The following is a 15,164-nucleotide window of genomic DNA, read 5'->3' as shown; positions in this document are numbered from 1 at the left end:
GTACATACTCGTACATTCCGTTTAGCCGCAAGAATTGAGGATTTGCCTCATGTGTGTGTGTGTGTATTTGTAAACAAGATCTGTTGATTGTTGCATTTGTTGTAAACATGCTCGTTTAATGGCCAAGATTGAGGCACAATTTGGCTTAGAGATTTTGTTTTTTAGTTACGATTATAATTTATTTATTTTTAAATGCATGGAAAATGTTTATTTGTCAATGGCTTGCACACGCAAAGTGTTTTTTCCTGAAGTATCTGAAGAATGGATTTTGTCGGCAGATTAAAGAAGATACGAACTCTTGAAGCAATAGTTTGGTTCTTAGAAATTTGGTTTTTTCGCTCCATAAAAGAGTGAAATCTTCAGTACAATATTTTCTTTTCTTTTGCAATATTTTTCCTGCAGCGTTCTCTAAGAATTCCCAGAACAAACGCCAACACCCACGCCTCTCTTGGCATATTATTAATTCATACAATGGCAGTGCAGAACTTTGTTGACAATATTTTACACTGGTTTACACTATTTTTAACAGCTACACTGCAAGAAAGGGCTGCCTGGCTGCCTGTGCCTCGCCCCCAGGGTCTGCTGATATTGTGGCTGACATTGAGCGTGTGCCAAAGCAAACTAAGTCCTCACCTCATTAGCGATCAAAACTTATGACCAATTAGACGACATATTAGACGCATTTTCAAGTTCTCAGCTACTGCTAGATGTTAAATCTAAAATAATTGAAAGTTTATTATTCTATGAAGCATATTTTCGGTAGTGTTTGGGAAGAATTGGAAGAAAACTGAGCTAAGCAGCACTGTGAGAAAAATATCAAAGGATTGCAGAGAATCCACTTTGGAAAAGAAATAGGCAAAAAAGATTTATTAAAATAATTTTTCTTATAAAATCCTCAAACCATTATATTTCTCTACATAATCTTTGAACCTCTCTAAATATACATATTAAAAATAATTCGAAAATGTACCATCATAATTACCTGCCCCTCCAAAAAAACAAAAATATTTTGACATTTCCGTAACAAATTTTTATGCTGTCAAAATGCTAGCAAAAAAAAAAGGAAAAACCTAAATTTATGTTAGCTAATTTAGAGGCCTACAGCCGTTGGCTGTCATGGATTTCAGACCAAAAGAAAATTTTAAGTAGACGCGTCAGCGAGTTTTCATGTTCTAGCCGGAAAAACTAAGTGCCCGGCAATTGCCCTGGGGAGCAGCAGTGGCAGTGGCAGTGGCAACAATCAAAATTTAAAACAAACAAATGCTATGCTTGGGGCCTCGGGGGCGGCCAGAGACCAAAGTTAATGCCAGTTCAAGTCACTCTAGAGAGGACAGCAGACTAGCGGGATGGAGAGGCCACTATAGTGTGTAAAAGAGAGGGCAAGAGTGAGTAAGGGAGAGGGAACGAAATTACGCATAAATCTTTCAATTGTGTTTGGATTTTGGGTCGAAGTTAATAGCCGGTGGATCGGTGGATATATGCCCCCCCTGGGAAACGGTTAGTGAACTTTCCTTCGCGTTGCACTTTTCTCTTTTCGATTTTTGTTTTGTTTTTGTTTACGAGAGAGAGAGAGAGAGAGGGAGAGACAGATATGTATATTGTACGTATTGTATACTAAAGGTGGATGGATTGTAAGATCTAGGCATACCCTCACAATGTTTGCAACATTTTGCTGGTGGCTCATCGCAGGCATCGGCATCGGCAATGACCGGCATCGTCCCCAGCCCTTTTGCTCTGCAACACTTGCACTTGCAACACCAACTGGAGCGTATAGACTCCGGCGAGTCCTCTGTCGTCCAACGCCTCCTTTTTGTTGTATGATTGGAGAGGGGCACGGACGTCACACCACGACTGTCGTCGTCTGTTGCCGGGATGGATGGCAGCACATCACTTAATATCTCACTCGAACTCGAACTCGCATCAATAGAAATTTGTATGATATCCACTTCCACGACACTTTTTTTTGTTGGAGACACGCGCACACACACACGCGCGGGATTCACACTCACGAGTGTTGATTTTGGGGCAGGATATTCTTTCCGTGACTGGAACCACCTGTGGGTCAGGTCAAGTTCCGTTTCGATGCCGAAAAATCTGTATCCGTTTTTTCTACAGGTTTTCCTCCGTTTCGTTTGTTTTGCTGTTTGCTGCTGCTGCGGCTGCTATATGGAATGTTGGCGTATTCATCGATCGATCGGTATTGGGTTAACACTTTTTGCTTTTGCTTTTTACGGTTATCTGGGGCGATCCTCACGCGGTACGCTTTCGTCTGCTACTGATGTTGGGATGTTGTTGATGTGTTATGTTGAATGCTGAATGCTGAATGCTCTTCTCTGCCTGCTCTGAATGCTGTCTGTCTTGTCGTCTGTGTGTGGGACGTCACGCCAGGCTATTTCTAGTCTTATTTCTTTTTTTTTTTGGCTTTCACATTGCGCTTTTTTGTCCGTGGAAATTGTTGTGTGTTCGTTTTTGTTTCGAGAGGAGACGTTCAAACGTGAAACCTCCGCAGAGACCACTGAGCAGACACACGGCCAGGCGCACGCCACACTGCTCCCATTTCGAATGCCCGAGCAGCAGCAGCCGCAGCCGCAGCAGCAGCGGCAACAGACGGACGGACAGACAGACACCGACACGGACACACACGGATACGGCGGCGCTTTCATTTCGAAAACGTAACGAACAACATTTTCGAAAATTCTCTCGAGCAAAATGTTAGATAATTCTGCCGTGGGCAACGGCTGTTTGCTTTCGGGCACATCTCAAAATCTTTTTCAACAATTTTTTCCTCAATGAAACAATGAACTTTCACATTTTCTACACAAACAACACAAACGGATCTTTCCCCCTCTCTCGCTGCCTCTCACTCCTCCTTTGTGGTTCTCCCTGCCGAATCTCTCTCTCAATTTCGAAAACGTATTTTCGAAAATAGAACCCGTACGGCACACTCTCGCTCTCTCTCTCTGAAAGATCGGCGCACGGCTCTTAATTTCGAAAAAGTTTTTTAGAAAAAACAAAAAGTTCTACCTCGGTCTGCTGCTGGCCGTTTCGTGCACCCTACACGCCAGAGAGCGAGTTCTCCGCTTGGTCGGGCATTCAGGATCATCCGTTAGACGGTTAGACGGTGCTTTAGCTTCGGGGGATCTTCGGTTAAGTGGGTTTCTGGGTCAAGGCACATGTGTCCGAGCACTTAGTATCTAATCGTTTTTTGAGGGGGTGAGGAGCTTTCGGGAAGAAAGGCCTTTGGTCTATGGTTTGCTGGGTTAAGGTATTGAACGATAATTGCAAATGACAATCGCACAATTTGGCAAAAACCTTGGCTGCCATACGGCCAGGCGTTAAATGGTTTTTAAATGATTGCAAAATAGTGTTTGTTTGAAGGTTCAAATGGGATTATATATTAGAACAGAATTACTGGGGATTTCAGATATTTTTGCTTTAATTCGGGGTAGTTTTTACAGGTATCATCTTTATAATATTATCCTTCCCTTCCCATTCATTAAGCTTAATTCCAAATAAAAGACTCTGAAATCTGTTCGGAAGACTCACAGTTTAACGACCCGCAAAAACAATTCTTTCCAAATATAACCATATAGATAATTTAAAACAATTTTAATCAATTTTAGCAAATTTTTGTAATGTATGGTTTCCTAACCTTTGGGATATGTCTCGAAACATAATTTATACGAATTTACTCAACCATTTTCAGACACATTAATACATGTTTTTGTGCCACCAAAGGAACAACAAATGGAAATCATTTAGTATATTATTTTGGCACGCATCCAAGAAAGATCCCTTGTCTGCCCACAAGAACAGATCTTAGCTGCAGATGAAATCCTTTCCCCTTTAAAATATGACCTTGAGATGAGAAAAACTTTCGCTCAATCTGCAGCATAATTCGCAGGCCAATAAACAAATTCACAAATTGGGAAGCCAAAATTCCAGATATAAAAATATAATTTATTGCCGTTTAAGTATTTCTAAACATGAAATCAAATTGGGAATTGCTATCGAAATAGAGAGAATGAGCTACAGAGAGCAGAGAACCACCTGCATGACTAATCTCTGACCCGTAGACCCCATTTTCTCTTTCGATTTTCCCTGCCCCCCAATTGATTTGCGGCCGGCCACGGAATGCACGGAGGCAATCGGGGAAGAAATCAAAGTAAATTGCAAATACTTTCAGTTTTAAATTTAGATTCAGGCGACAACTAATTTTTGTTTAATTTTAGCACAAAAACATATATTTTTGTTATTTGCAAATAGAAAAATATTCATTTAATAGAGTAAGAGCCAACCCCCACTTTACCCCACAGCAGTCCCCAACCCCCTAAAAATACCATCAAAAATCGAGCAACTAAAAATACGAAAATTGACTCAGCCTCTGACTTTTGGCGACACAGGCGGGTGTACTGGCGTAGAGAACTAGGAAAGCGCACAGAGAATTTTCTACTATATTTTGTTCAAATTTATGGCCAAATTGGGAACGTCAATAGATGGCTCTGCCTCCCAGGGGGGGGGGGCTATTAGGGAGAGGAAGGATTACCCAGCAGCCACCGCGCATCTCTCATGATTGTGTCATGGCTGTGGGGGCGTGTTTTATGACGGCTTTACTCGTACGTGGGCATACTCAAAGAATCTAAAGAACTATGCCCGACTACACCACCGATCAGAATTGTAGGCATTAGATGATAAGAGGACAATGATAGCAACTCTTTCAGTACACATTTTGTACACATGAAGGCTTCCGAGGTGGTATATTTTCGTTATATCAGGAAATTTCGAGTGCTTATGATGTTGAGAATTCCTTTCATAACCTTTAGTCTATGGGGTTTCTGTCGATAACGAATTTAGGCTCCCAAAATGATACACCAAATGGTAAAAACTGCCTTCCCAATGGGATTTCTAACCAATAAATGTTGCAAATATCAACCAAATTAGATTTGATACACTTGAAAGCCGCCCGCCCAACTTATACTTTTACACTCACGATACGCACTGTCTAACACAAATCATGTTTGGCTTCCATTTTTCGCCCATTTCCCGGCTTCTTGGGTTGGAGAGAAAACGGCCTTCAAAACAGAAATTGTCATAAACAAAAGTGAGGCAATATTTCTTTGGAATTGCCATTTGCATTTTTCATTTCCACAATTTTCATGCTGCATGCAAGTGCAATGTCAGGGACAAACCAATTGCCCAAACAAAATTCCAAAAAAAGAAGGGAATTTATTTGCAAAATTCTCGCAATTTCGCGAGCGTCTAGAGGAGGTGGATGCGGATGCTGACAATTTATGGATGCACATGCTAGAAACATAATAAAAAGATATGCACATACTGAATGTTTAACTGTTGCCTGACACTGCCACACAGTGTGGCATCCACAGTCAAGCACCTTGCCCAGGGTCACACTTTGCCAAATAGTTTAGCATCGCCTGAGTTATGAGTGGGATGACTTTTATGGCCCACTGTGCCAGCATTCGCATTCACTTTCCGGCCAAAAAGAAAAAAACAAAAAGCAAAACCTCCGCCAATCCAGTCTCGAACGTCTTAATAATGCAGGCAACATTTTGCTTATTTATTTTTTTATTTTCTTTGTGCATAAATTATAAAGCTGGTAGCATAAAACAAATATATAAGAAACAAACACCCAGGCACACACACCAACACACACACACAAATCGAGCGCGTCAGAATTTTTGGTGTGGGCGAGAAAATTTTTTTATTTTCTTTCTTTTTGAAAATTTGAAAAACATTTTTCGCCGTGCGAAAGTTTTTGTTGTTGCTGCTGCTGCTGCTGCCTTGCCTTTTACTTTGACGTCGTTTCATAATGACGAAACGGCGAGCATTTAGTTTTTAAAGCAGCTATAAACAAAAGATCGAATTGTCTGCAAGGCAGCAGGGGGAAATATCAAGAAATATTTAGAGATCGAAACGCTGCAGTTAGTCGAGGTATAGAAGGGAGGGCGGAAGAGGTATTTGCAGCGGGTGGTGGCATTGGAAGGAAGGTGAAAAACATTGATTTGAACTGCACAGGTGAAGGATTTTCTTAGTTTTCCACATCGTAAGGCAATCGACTTTCACATTTAAAATGATCGGTTCGACTAATTTTCACCTTCAACACCATTTAAAATGCAAGTCTTCGCGACTATTAACCTCTTCGTCTCCTTTCCCTCTCTAGAATATTCCTCTCCACAAAAACACTAACACTCCGCCCCCTGCTGATTTCATAATCTACGATAATTTATGTGATTACTTAAATGAGCAATGTTAGATCGCTTGGAAATACGAAAGAAAGAAAAAAACTATGCCAAGAACATCTAATTGGTACCCAACAAAAAAGAAAGAAATGGGAGAAAAATGGAAAAAACAATTCTGAAATATTAAATCTGTCCGTCTGGTGGTGTGACACACTGTTGGCCTAAAGTATGCCCACAAACTAGTGGGTGGTGGTCGAGCAACAGGTAGGGGGGAAGAAAACTACTCCGCAGGCACTGTATAGCGACGACAGCCAGCCCCAAGAGCCACAAAAACAAAAACACTAAGAAAATCGCCTGACAAGCAACGGGAGGCACAGGCGCTGCAATAAATAAACATTCAGATCGGCTAATAATGTTACAGAGTATCGTACACATATACATGTACATATTTATACTAAGATAACCGAATGTATGACAAGAAAACAAGTCAAGTAGTTCTAGAATGAAACTAAAAGGCGACTATTGATTACACTACGTTTTGGGATCTCACAAGCTCAAGCTGAATCCCCGCTCTGAGAACCAAAATGTCAAGGCGCGTACTGTCTCCACTTTTTTCGATCATTCTCCAGCCCTGCTCTCTTCCGGAGCCCTGGTTAAACATGCACAGAGCGTAAAGCAGATACAAAGGAGCAACGACAAAAAGGAGATATAAATGCAAGCAAGCCCCCAGAAAGCAATGACGTCACTTTTACCCGCCTATGAATCACACAAAACTACAAAAATAAATATCTGAACGGCAAAGCTTATCGCAAAATGGATTAAATTGCATTTATCTGATATGCAGAACTACCGTGTGACAGGGGAGATGGTGCATTCAACATACCACATTCCGTGTCATATCCACGGTTTTACAGCGGAAAACACACATACACACAAAACCCATAAAATGAAAATGGCCAAGAGACTGACTGCCAAAGGGGGGGACGTTGTAGTCCGTTTGATTGGATATTTTTGTACATATTGCAGGAGGTGCCACCACCCCCGCTGATCATTCAGGTGTGATTTATTCGCCTTGTTCACAGATTCAATTTCGTGATATTGAGAAGAGAGGCTGCTGTGATTTGTATACCTACTGAAATGTAAAGGAAATAATGTTGCATACAAATTTTCCTCATTCTAATAAGAATGCGTTGAAGCGATATTTTATTTGGTACATTCTTAAGTATGTGTTCCAATTGATTTTTACTCCTACTGTGCAAATCAGACAAGAAAAAGGGCTGGGCGTCGCAAAAGCAACACAAACAAAGGCAAGGCATCCAAAACGCCGGCAAAACAAAGACGCGAATCAGAGTCACAAAACGGAATAAGAAGTACAAGAAGAGCCACATAACACGCACCACACATACATACATACATACATAGCGGTAAATCAGTTTGAAAAGAAACACAAATTGTATTAAATATGCAACTAAATAAGAGAACAGCATACAAAATCCCTACAGAAGCTCCAGGTTGCACCCAAATAAAACACTTAGGAAAGAGAGCACACGCACTGTGGCACTGGCGGCACGCACACTCTTACACGCGCACCGCATTATGCTATGGCTGGTGCTATCTATATTTAAATAAACAAAATATGGCAAAATTACCTCAGCGCTAGATTTATGTTGTTCTTGCAGTTGTAGTTGTAATTGTAGCTGTAGTTGTTGCTGGTATTTTTCTTTTTATTGGTCGCCAGCCCAGCGATTGTTATTGTTGCTGCAGCTGGTGGAGTTCGGGGGGATTACGCGGCACGTAGCGTGGCACTGTCAACGAGGGGCACTGGTTAAACATCTATGGCCCGAACTAGAGCGTTGGCTTGAGCGTTAATAGTTATTAAATGTTTATTTTATTAAAACTTTTGTGTGAAACAACAAATACGCGTGAACTTAGTTCGCGTCAGTTCGGTTCATCTCGTTGGTTCCAATACATGAACCGAACTCGCAATCGCGCAATATGACCGTACGTGGCCGTAACAAAGCCGAAATGAATATGCCATCAGTTATTTTTTCAAATATTTATAAAAATTATATGATTTATTTACACAAAAACATTATTCCTTAATTTAATAATGGATTTAATCTCGATTTAATTTGAATTTGTATAACAAAACACTCCTGCGATGCAATTAAACGAGCGCCATCTGTGGTGCCATGACAACTAGCCAATCTTGTAGAAGATTGATTGATGAATTGGATAATATTATAGTTATAGTAGTAGTATAGTAAGTATACTTATAGAGCTACATATTTCGCACTGTGCCCAGTATGACCAAAGTAGACCAAAGTGCATGCTCTCTGGGTACACTGTTTTGTGTTTGCTTACAAAATGAGTCCCGTTACAAATTCAATTCTTGCGACAAAATTTTCCGTCGAACAAAAAGCAGGGTTGATTTCTAATCGTTTGTATGGGAATATCATCCCTGATTCTGTTCCAAGAATATTTTGCGTTTCTGAGTACTGGGCTTTAGCGCTGAGAGTCCAAACTAGCTGGTAATATTGAATATAATAGTAAAATCGAGGAAACGACGGTATATTCTTAAAATGACATGGTATCTTTCGGTATATTTTTGAGGGAAGTACGATATATTTTATCGATAACTCCGCGGTCACACTGGTCACACTGGTATACAGACGCCGGATAAAGAAAAAAAACGCAAGAGCCGCTTAACTGAAAGAGAAAATCGCCAAAGAGAGGTGAAAATTGAGCCAAAAGCAGCCACACGGGTGAGCAGCAGTTCGCACCCAAGCCTAACACCGACCTAGCCCCAACTAATTCCACCTGCACGTGCCACCCGATCCACAAGCAGTGTCGCAGAAACGTGTCTGAAGAAGGAAGGGGGGCCCTGTGCGCGTCTACAGCAAAACAACAAGAAGAACAAGAACAAGATGTCTGACATTTCCAGCGAGGACCTGCGCCGCGAAGTGCAGGCGGTGCTAAAGGATGCCGATCTGGCCACCATTTCGGCCAAGCGGGTGCGCGAGCAGGTGGAGGGAAAACTCAATTGCTCGCTGCTCGGCCGCAAGAAGGAGTTCGACAAGATCGTCATGGAGGTGATAAACGAGCAGCAGGACGAGGAGGAGGATGATGACGATGACAAGGATCCCGATGCCGATCCAGATGATGAGAGCGAGCCCAGCGAGGAGGAGTCCGCCAGCAGCAGCGAGGAGGAAAAGGCCAAGAAGAAGCCGGTACAGAAGAAGCGGCCACAGCCCACCAAGCACAAGGCGCCCAAGAAGAAGCGCAAGACACTGAATGCCGACGATTCGGGCACTGAAAGCGATGCTGGCTCCGATTCCGACTACGAGGTGGTCAAGAAGCCGCCCGCAAAGAAAAAGGCCAAGTCCGCCGGTACTTCCGCCACGGGTGCACCACGCAAAAGCACCGGCTTCACCCGCGCGTACAATCTCTCGCCCGAACTGTCCGCCCTCATGGGCGCACCCTCGCTGCCACGTCACGAGGTGGTCAAGAAGGTGTGGGCCATCATCAAGGAGCGTGATCTGTACGATCCGAAGAACAAGCAGTTTGCCATCTGTGACGAGGAGCTTATGAAGGTCATGAAGATCCGACGATTCCGCACCTTTGGCATGTTGAAGCACCTCAAGCCGCATTTCCTTGACTAAGGCAGGAGGAGGATAGGAAGAGCACACTCCACCCAGAACCCATCCAGATGCAAACGGTCAGCATGCACCACCAACCAGACACACCAATACACACAGCACACACACACAGACATCTCTCCTGCATCGCATCGCTAAATATTAGTTTAGTTTCTTCCCTTTTTTCTCTTCAGTCACGTCACGCAAAAAACACTTTCGGCTCTGTTCCAATCTTTTAAGACTTATTTTTACGCGATGTAGACAGCGACGACCCAGGACGAGGACGAGGACCAGGACACACGCAAGCACGGTGGACTTCAATGACTATAATGACGACCCATCCACTCTGCTGGTGTGGGGTTGACCACAGCAGCAATGTGTTTAGCATTAAAACCTTAATTAAGACGCATCTACAGAACCATTTTTATGTAGTCTACGGCATTTTAATTATACATACAAATTATAACAAAATCGAATTGTAACAACAAATGCAATGCAATGCATAAAGATAACGAATGAATGAATGAAACAAAATGTATAATTTTTTGTGTAACGTACTCGTGTAATTTACATTTTACAACAAAATCAAAGAAACACAAAAACAACTTTAAGGCATATAATATCAAGAATAAACTTTGAAATAGTAGACGAGCGATCATGCATCTGAATATAATATAAACATTGATGAAAAGGGATTATCCAGTCTGTTTGTATCTATGCGGGGGAGGTATTTGGCCGTGTGGGAAGCGATTTCCAGGAATATCACTTACACATAAACATGGTAATAGGAGAACTTGTAGACTCTATTGGGATGTGACTTGACTGAGTCAAATGACTGTTGTTTCGCTTTGCTGTTGTAATTTCCCATAAGTGAATGGCTACTTTTTACTGGTTTAGCGATTCGGGACTGCAAAAGATGCAATTCCAGAAAGATCATCACTGGAACACAGTGGCACAAGATTGAACCATTAGTTTACACTGCTTCAATTTTGCTTTCCCACAGATAGAGGGACACTTTAGGAATGGCTTCACTATGAGTTACTTTATCTCCCTTTCCACACCTTCAAAAAAACCCCCGTGTCTTATCATTGCTCAATAAAGAATGCCTTTTTTTATTATTATTGTTTTTCCATTTCTCACAAAACTTCTTACAAACACTTTTTCAGTTTTTAATTCGCTTTTGGACTTTTTGTATTCTTTATACATAAAGTTCTCTCTAATATGCATATGTGTGTGTATATGCGCGTGTATATATATTCTGGATCTGATATATATATATATATGTGTATAAATGTGTATATGCCAGCGCGTGTATATAATTGAATAAATGGAATTACTTTTTGCACTGCTTTTTTCAATTAACTTTTTTTTCGGACGCTCAACGAAAACGATACCAAACTACGAATAGGTGCCCGGGGGGTGGCGAACATAAAACATTTAACAAATTAAGTACGTAAAGAATACGACAAGAAAGTCTATATATAGATATACATACACATACATATAGTAGTAGTAGTTACATAAATTCAAAGAACGGCAATAAAACGTTTCAAATTGTTAAATTCTTTGGGGGGGGTTCACATTTTGGATGAAGCAGCGAAAGAGAGAGATAGTTAGGTAGATAGATAGAGAGAGCAGTGTTGGTCAGTGGTCAGCAGTGTTGTGCATGTTGGGTGTTGGTTAACGACAAAACAAAAGATACGCGCAAAAATGAAAATCTAAATACTAATCGGGAAGAACGTTAAATGCTAGGTTAAAAAGCAAACTAAGTAATTGAATTTCTGCTCCAGTGTCCCAGTAAGCCGTGCTCGCAGCCAATTTGGAGCCTGGACTATTGGATCCTCTACTCGCTAAACTAAGCAATACATTTTGTAATAGTAACTTTGTGTGTTCTCTTCCTTTTTGCGTGTGTGTGTGTTGTTTGGTTTTCTGTGTGTGTTTGTCAACAATTTCGAGAGGGCTGTTCCTCCGCACGTTCAATCATCCATCATCATCATCAATTTCCCGTCCAGACTTCTCTCTTAAATAGTTTTACTTTTGCAAAGACAATACTTTCGTTGGCGTTGTTTCTTCTAATTGTTGCTGGTTGTTGCCCGCTGTTGCTGTTGCTGCTGTTATTGTTATTGTCCTCCTCCTGGCGCAACGCCTTTTAGTAGCGATAATAATTGGGCTTGAAAGGACCGGCCTTGTTGAGGCCCATGTACTTGGCCTGCTCGTCGCTCAGCTCCGTCAGATGTGCATCGAATGTGGGCAAATGGAGGCTGGCCACATACTCATCCATCTTCTTGGGCAGCAAATAAACATCGGACTTGTAGCGGCCGGGCGGTGCATTGAACAGCTCAATGAGTGCCAGCGCCTGCGTCGCCGATGTGATGGACACCGCAAAGGAGGGAATGCTCGAACAGCTCAGATTCACCAGTCGCCCCTCGGCCAGCAGTATAATGTACTTGCCCTCCGGCCAAATAATGTGATCCACCTGCGAGCGCACCTTCTCCCAGTTGAGGTCCGGCGTGCGCAGCCCATTCACATCGATTTCCGTATTGGAGTGTCCCATATTGCTCACAATGCAGCCGCTCTTCATCTTGTCCATGTGCTCGCGCACCACCACGTTCTTGTTGCCGGTGGCAGTGACCACAATGTCCACATTGCGAATCACCTCGTTCAGCTTCACCACTCGGAAACCATCCATGCTGGCCTGCAGTGCGCATATCGGATCGATTTCTGTGATGTACACAATGCAGCCCTACAAAGAAACATCGCAAAAAGGTTGAAGAGGGCTTCTGGGGTAGTCTTTGCTGTGTCTGCTGCTCACCTGTCCCTTGAGTGCCTGGGCACAGCCCTTGCCCACATCACCATAGCCACAGACAACGACCTGCTTGCCGCCAAACATGACATCCGTGGAGCGTTTCAGGCTGTCCAATATCGACTCCTTGCAGCTGTAGAGGTTATCGAATTTGGTTTTGGTCACCGAATCGTTGACATTCATTGCGGGTACCGTCAGCTTCCCCGCCTTGGACAGCTGATAGAGGCGATGCACGCCAGTGACGCTTTCCTCCACAATGCCCTTGACGAGCTTGAACATTGTTGGATACTTCTTGAGCATCAGATGGGTGGCATCGCCGCCATCGTCCAGTATCATGTTGGGCTGCCAGTTCTCGGCATTCACACACCGATCGATGCACCACCAGAAATCCTCCTCCGTCTCACCGCGCCAGGCAAAAATGGGTATATTGGACTCGGCCAAAGCGGCGGCCACTTCGTTCTGCAGGGGAGAGAGAGAACGGAGTGATTAATCAGTTGGGGTCGTATATTTGGCTTTGTTTTGGGTTGGCTTGTGGGGTAGGGGAAATCAGTACGATTAGGAACTTATTTCCAGTCCATTGCTGCACCCTCTTTAAGCACGGGCACTTGTCTGATAAGCCCCGTACCACGGACAGAGGACAGGGGGGTCTGTGTGTGTTCTCTGATTCAGTGTGACAACGTGTCATGGCAGGTCTCGATAAAACAAAAAATAAACTAAAGCCTCGTAAAGCCAGTGGAAAACCTTGGCATGTCGGCTGGCGTTTCATTAGACGAACCATAAACTGGTTAGAGGCGGGGAGACTCGTGCTAATTGCATTGGCCACGGCATCAGGAGAGGCACCATCATCATGATGATGTTGGTGGGCCACCAGCCTTGATTTTGGAGATGTCTCTCTGTGAACATGGTACCCCCGCCTGGCGTTGTGTGACCCAATTCAGGGCACGTCAATTATCAGCAACGTCGCGTCATCGATTGCCAAACACTTGAGCCGCTGCGGCGGAGACCCATAGCCAGCACTTAATTGATTAACATGGCTTGATTGATCATTTGTTTGTGCTGCGCTTCGTTTTGCGTGACAACAATTGTCGCCACGCAAGAGCGGGCGAGGAAGAACTATGGGATATGTTGATCAAGTGAAGACTTCTACTCACTTGCGTGGAGTATATGTTGCAGGCAGCCCAGCGTACGCTGGCACCCAGCTCCACCAGGGTTTCAATGAGCACCGCCGTCTGGGCATTGATGTGTGTGCAGCCGACAATTTTGGCATCCTTCAGTGGCTTGTCCTCGGCGGCACGCTTGCGCAGCGCCATTATGCCGGGCATTTCCTGCTCGGCAATCTCGATCTCGCGGCGTCCAAACGCATGCTGGGCGGCAATGTTGCGCACACAAAAATCGGAGCTGCCTTTGGTGTTTTTTTGGACCTTCTCGCGGGGTGGCACATCATCCCCATCCTCGCTGCTGCCCGTGTACGAGGCCGAGCTGAAGGAGTCCGTGGAGGAGGCGCTCAGTGAGCGACTGCGATAGCGGCTGGTCTTCTTGAGAGCCGACGATTGCTTGGTGGGCGGTGGTGGCACCACAACGCTGGCATCCTGAGGTGGTACAACGGCCAGCTGCTGCTTATCGCCGCCACCGAAACCGGGATCCACCACCACCGTATCCGCCAGGTTGTTCATCATTTATAAATCCTCTGCTGCCGCTGCTGCTGCTGTTGTTATGTAAAAAACACAACTGGCCGCAGGATGTGTGTGAATGTGGGGGGGATGGATGTGCTATTCGAATCGCAGATAATTATCACGTGATACTCCAGCGGCTCTCTCTCTCTGTCTCTATGTGTGTGTCCCCAGTCGAGGCCGTCGCTTGTGTCAATTCACAATTTTAATTGTATTTTGTGTGCGTCTCCTTTGTTTCACCTCTCCGCTGACGCTGCTGCTGCTGCTTCTGCTGCTGCCGCTATTGTTTCTTCTTCTTCGCTCTCTCTACGCACGCCAGAGCATTTGGATGAATGTGAATGATGGGCTGGCGGTCGGAATGGGACTGGTCGAAGTGGTGTTGCGGTGTCAGTGTGTGTTCGAAATAAATAGGGATCGGTGATCGTTTAATTAGTTGATTTTTATCAAGAGAAAAGAGAACAAAACCGAAACGAAACAGTGTGACCGCGGATTCGTCGATGAAATATACCTTTTGACGCTGAGCATTTTACCGAAATATAGGTAGTCAATTGCAAAAATACCGTAAAAATAAAAAAAGCCCACTAAGAACTAAGCTTGAATTAAACATCCTAAAATAATACCCACCCACATAACATCTTCCTTTCCATTTACTCTATTTACAAAAGAACACACGCTATCTTGCACCTGAACTTCAAAGTTCTTAGTCTTCGTGCTTGTAAATAAATATCCACTGGTTGACAATGGGTTAAACGTTCTCTGTCCATGATAGAAAAGCTAATTTCTTGCTTTTAATATTCTGCTGAATATTACTGGCTAGCTAGAAATCTCAGCACTAATGATGTAATTTAATTCGATT

The 15,164-nt window shown here is 43.5% G+C and overlaps 3 protein-coding genes and 1 long non-coding RNA gene across 8 annotated transcripts in view; 1 reads left to right on the top strand and 3 right to left on the bottom strand.

The window, feature by feature from the left end:
• Positions 1-1,970, bottom strand: part of LOC117587072 (myocardin-related transcription factor B) — a 41,945-nt gene extending 39,975 nt beyond the window's left edge. Inside the window, exon 1 of one of the 3 annotated variants that reach the window (XM_034277525.1) lies at positions 1,649-1,970. In XM_034277525.1, the coding sequence (XP_034133416.1) occupies positions 1,649-1,715 (67 nt within the window). In that variant the 5' untranslated portion in view covers positions 1,716-1,970. The remainder of the gene's footprint in view (positions 1-1,648) is intronic. The other 2 variants (XM_034277524.1, XM_034277523.1) reach the window with 2 other exon arrangements.
• Positions 1,971-8,839: 6,869 nt separating this feature from the next.
• On the top strand, positions 8,840-10,481 carry LOC117587083 (upstream activation factor subunit spp27). 3 transcript variants are annotated; one of them, XM_034277551.1, is made up of 2 exons: positions 8,840-8,962; positions 9,046-10,481. In XM_034277551.1, the coding sequence occupies exon 2, from the start codon at positions 9,125-9,127 to the stop codon at positions 9,857-9,859; it is 735 nt and encodes a 244-aa protein (XP_034133442.1). In that variant the 5' UTR covers positions 8,840-8,962; positions 9,046-9,124; the 3' UTR covers positions 9,860-10,481. The 3 variants fall into 3 exon arrangements, 1 of the variants encoding a protein (XP_034133442.1); XR_004574034.1 differs by having other exon boundaries at positions 8,846-9,915; positions 10,030-10,481; XR_004574035.1 differs by having other exon boundaries at positions 8,846-9,915; positions 10,007-10,481.
• Positions 10,482-11,032: 551 nt separating this feature from the next.
• LOC117587086 lies at positions 11,033-14,819 on the bottom strand. Its single transcript, XR_004574036.1, has 2 exons — positions 14,561-14,819; positions 11,033-11,946 (listed from the first exon to the last, which is right to left on the bottom strand). It is a non-coding gene; the product is annotated as an uncharacterized LOC117587086 (long non-coding RNA).
• Positions 11,417-14,567, bottom strand: LOC117587076 (adenosylhomocysteinase-like 1). Its single transcript, XM_034277538.1, has 3 exons — positions 13,790-14,567; positions 12,648-13,097; positions 11,417-12,578 (listed from the first exon to the last, which is right to left on the bottom strand). Exons 1-3 carry the CDS (start codon positions 14,312-14,314, stop codon positions 11,985-11,987), a joined length of 1,569 nt encoding a protein of 522 aa, XP_034133429.1. The 5' UTR covers positions 14,315-14,567; the 3' UTR covers positions 11,417-11,984.
• Positions 14,820-15,164: the final 345 nt, after the last annotated feature.

The sequence above is a fragment of the Drosophila guanche genome, unplaced genomic scaffold (genome assembly GCF_900245975.1).
Source record: "Drosophila guanche unplaced genomic scaffold, DGUA_6, whole genome shotgun sequence".
NCBI lineage: Eukaryota > Metazoa > Arthropoda > Insecta > Diptera > Drosophilidae > Drosophila > Drosophila guanche.
Note: the sequence above shows the minus strand (reverse complement) of the source record. Positions and strands in the feature narration are given on the sequence as shown.

Excerpts from the sequence above, each read along its gene's own strand:
- LOC117587083 (XM_034277551.1), top strand. The coding sequence starts at position 9,125 with ATGTCTGACATTTCCAGCGAGGACCTGCGCCGCGAAGTGCAGGCGGTG.
- LOC117587076 (XM_034277538.1), bottom strand. The coding sequence starts at position 14,314 with ATGATGAACAACCTGGCGGATACGGTGGTGGTGGATCCCGGTTTCGGT. Across the intron at positions 13,098-13,789 it reads GCAACATATACTCCACGCAA|AACGAAGTGGCCGCCGCTTT; the intron begins GTGAGTAGAAGT and ends TCTCCCCTGCAG. Across the intron at positions 12,579-12,647 it reads CCCAGGCACTCAAGGGACAG|GGCTGCATTGTGTACATCAC; the intron begins GTGAGCAGCAGA and ends GTTTCTTTGTAG.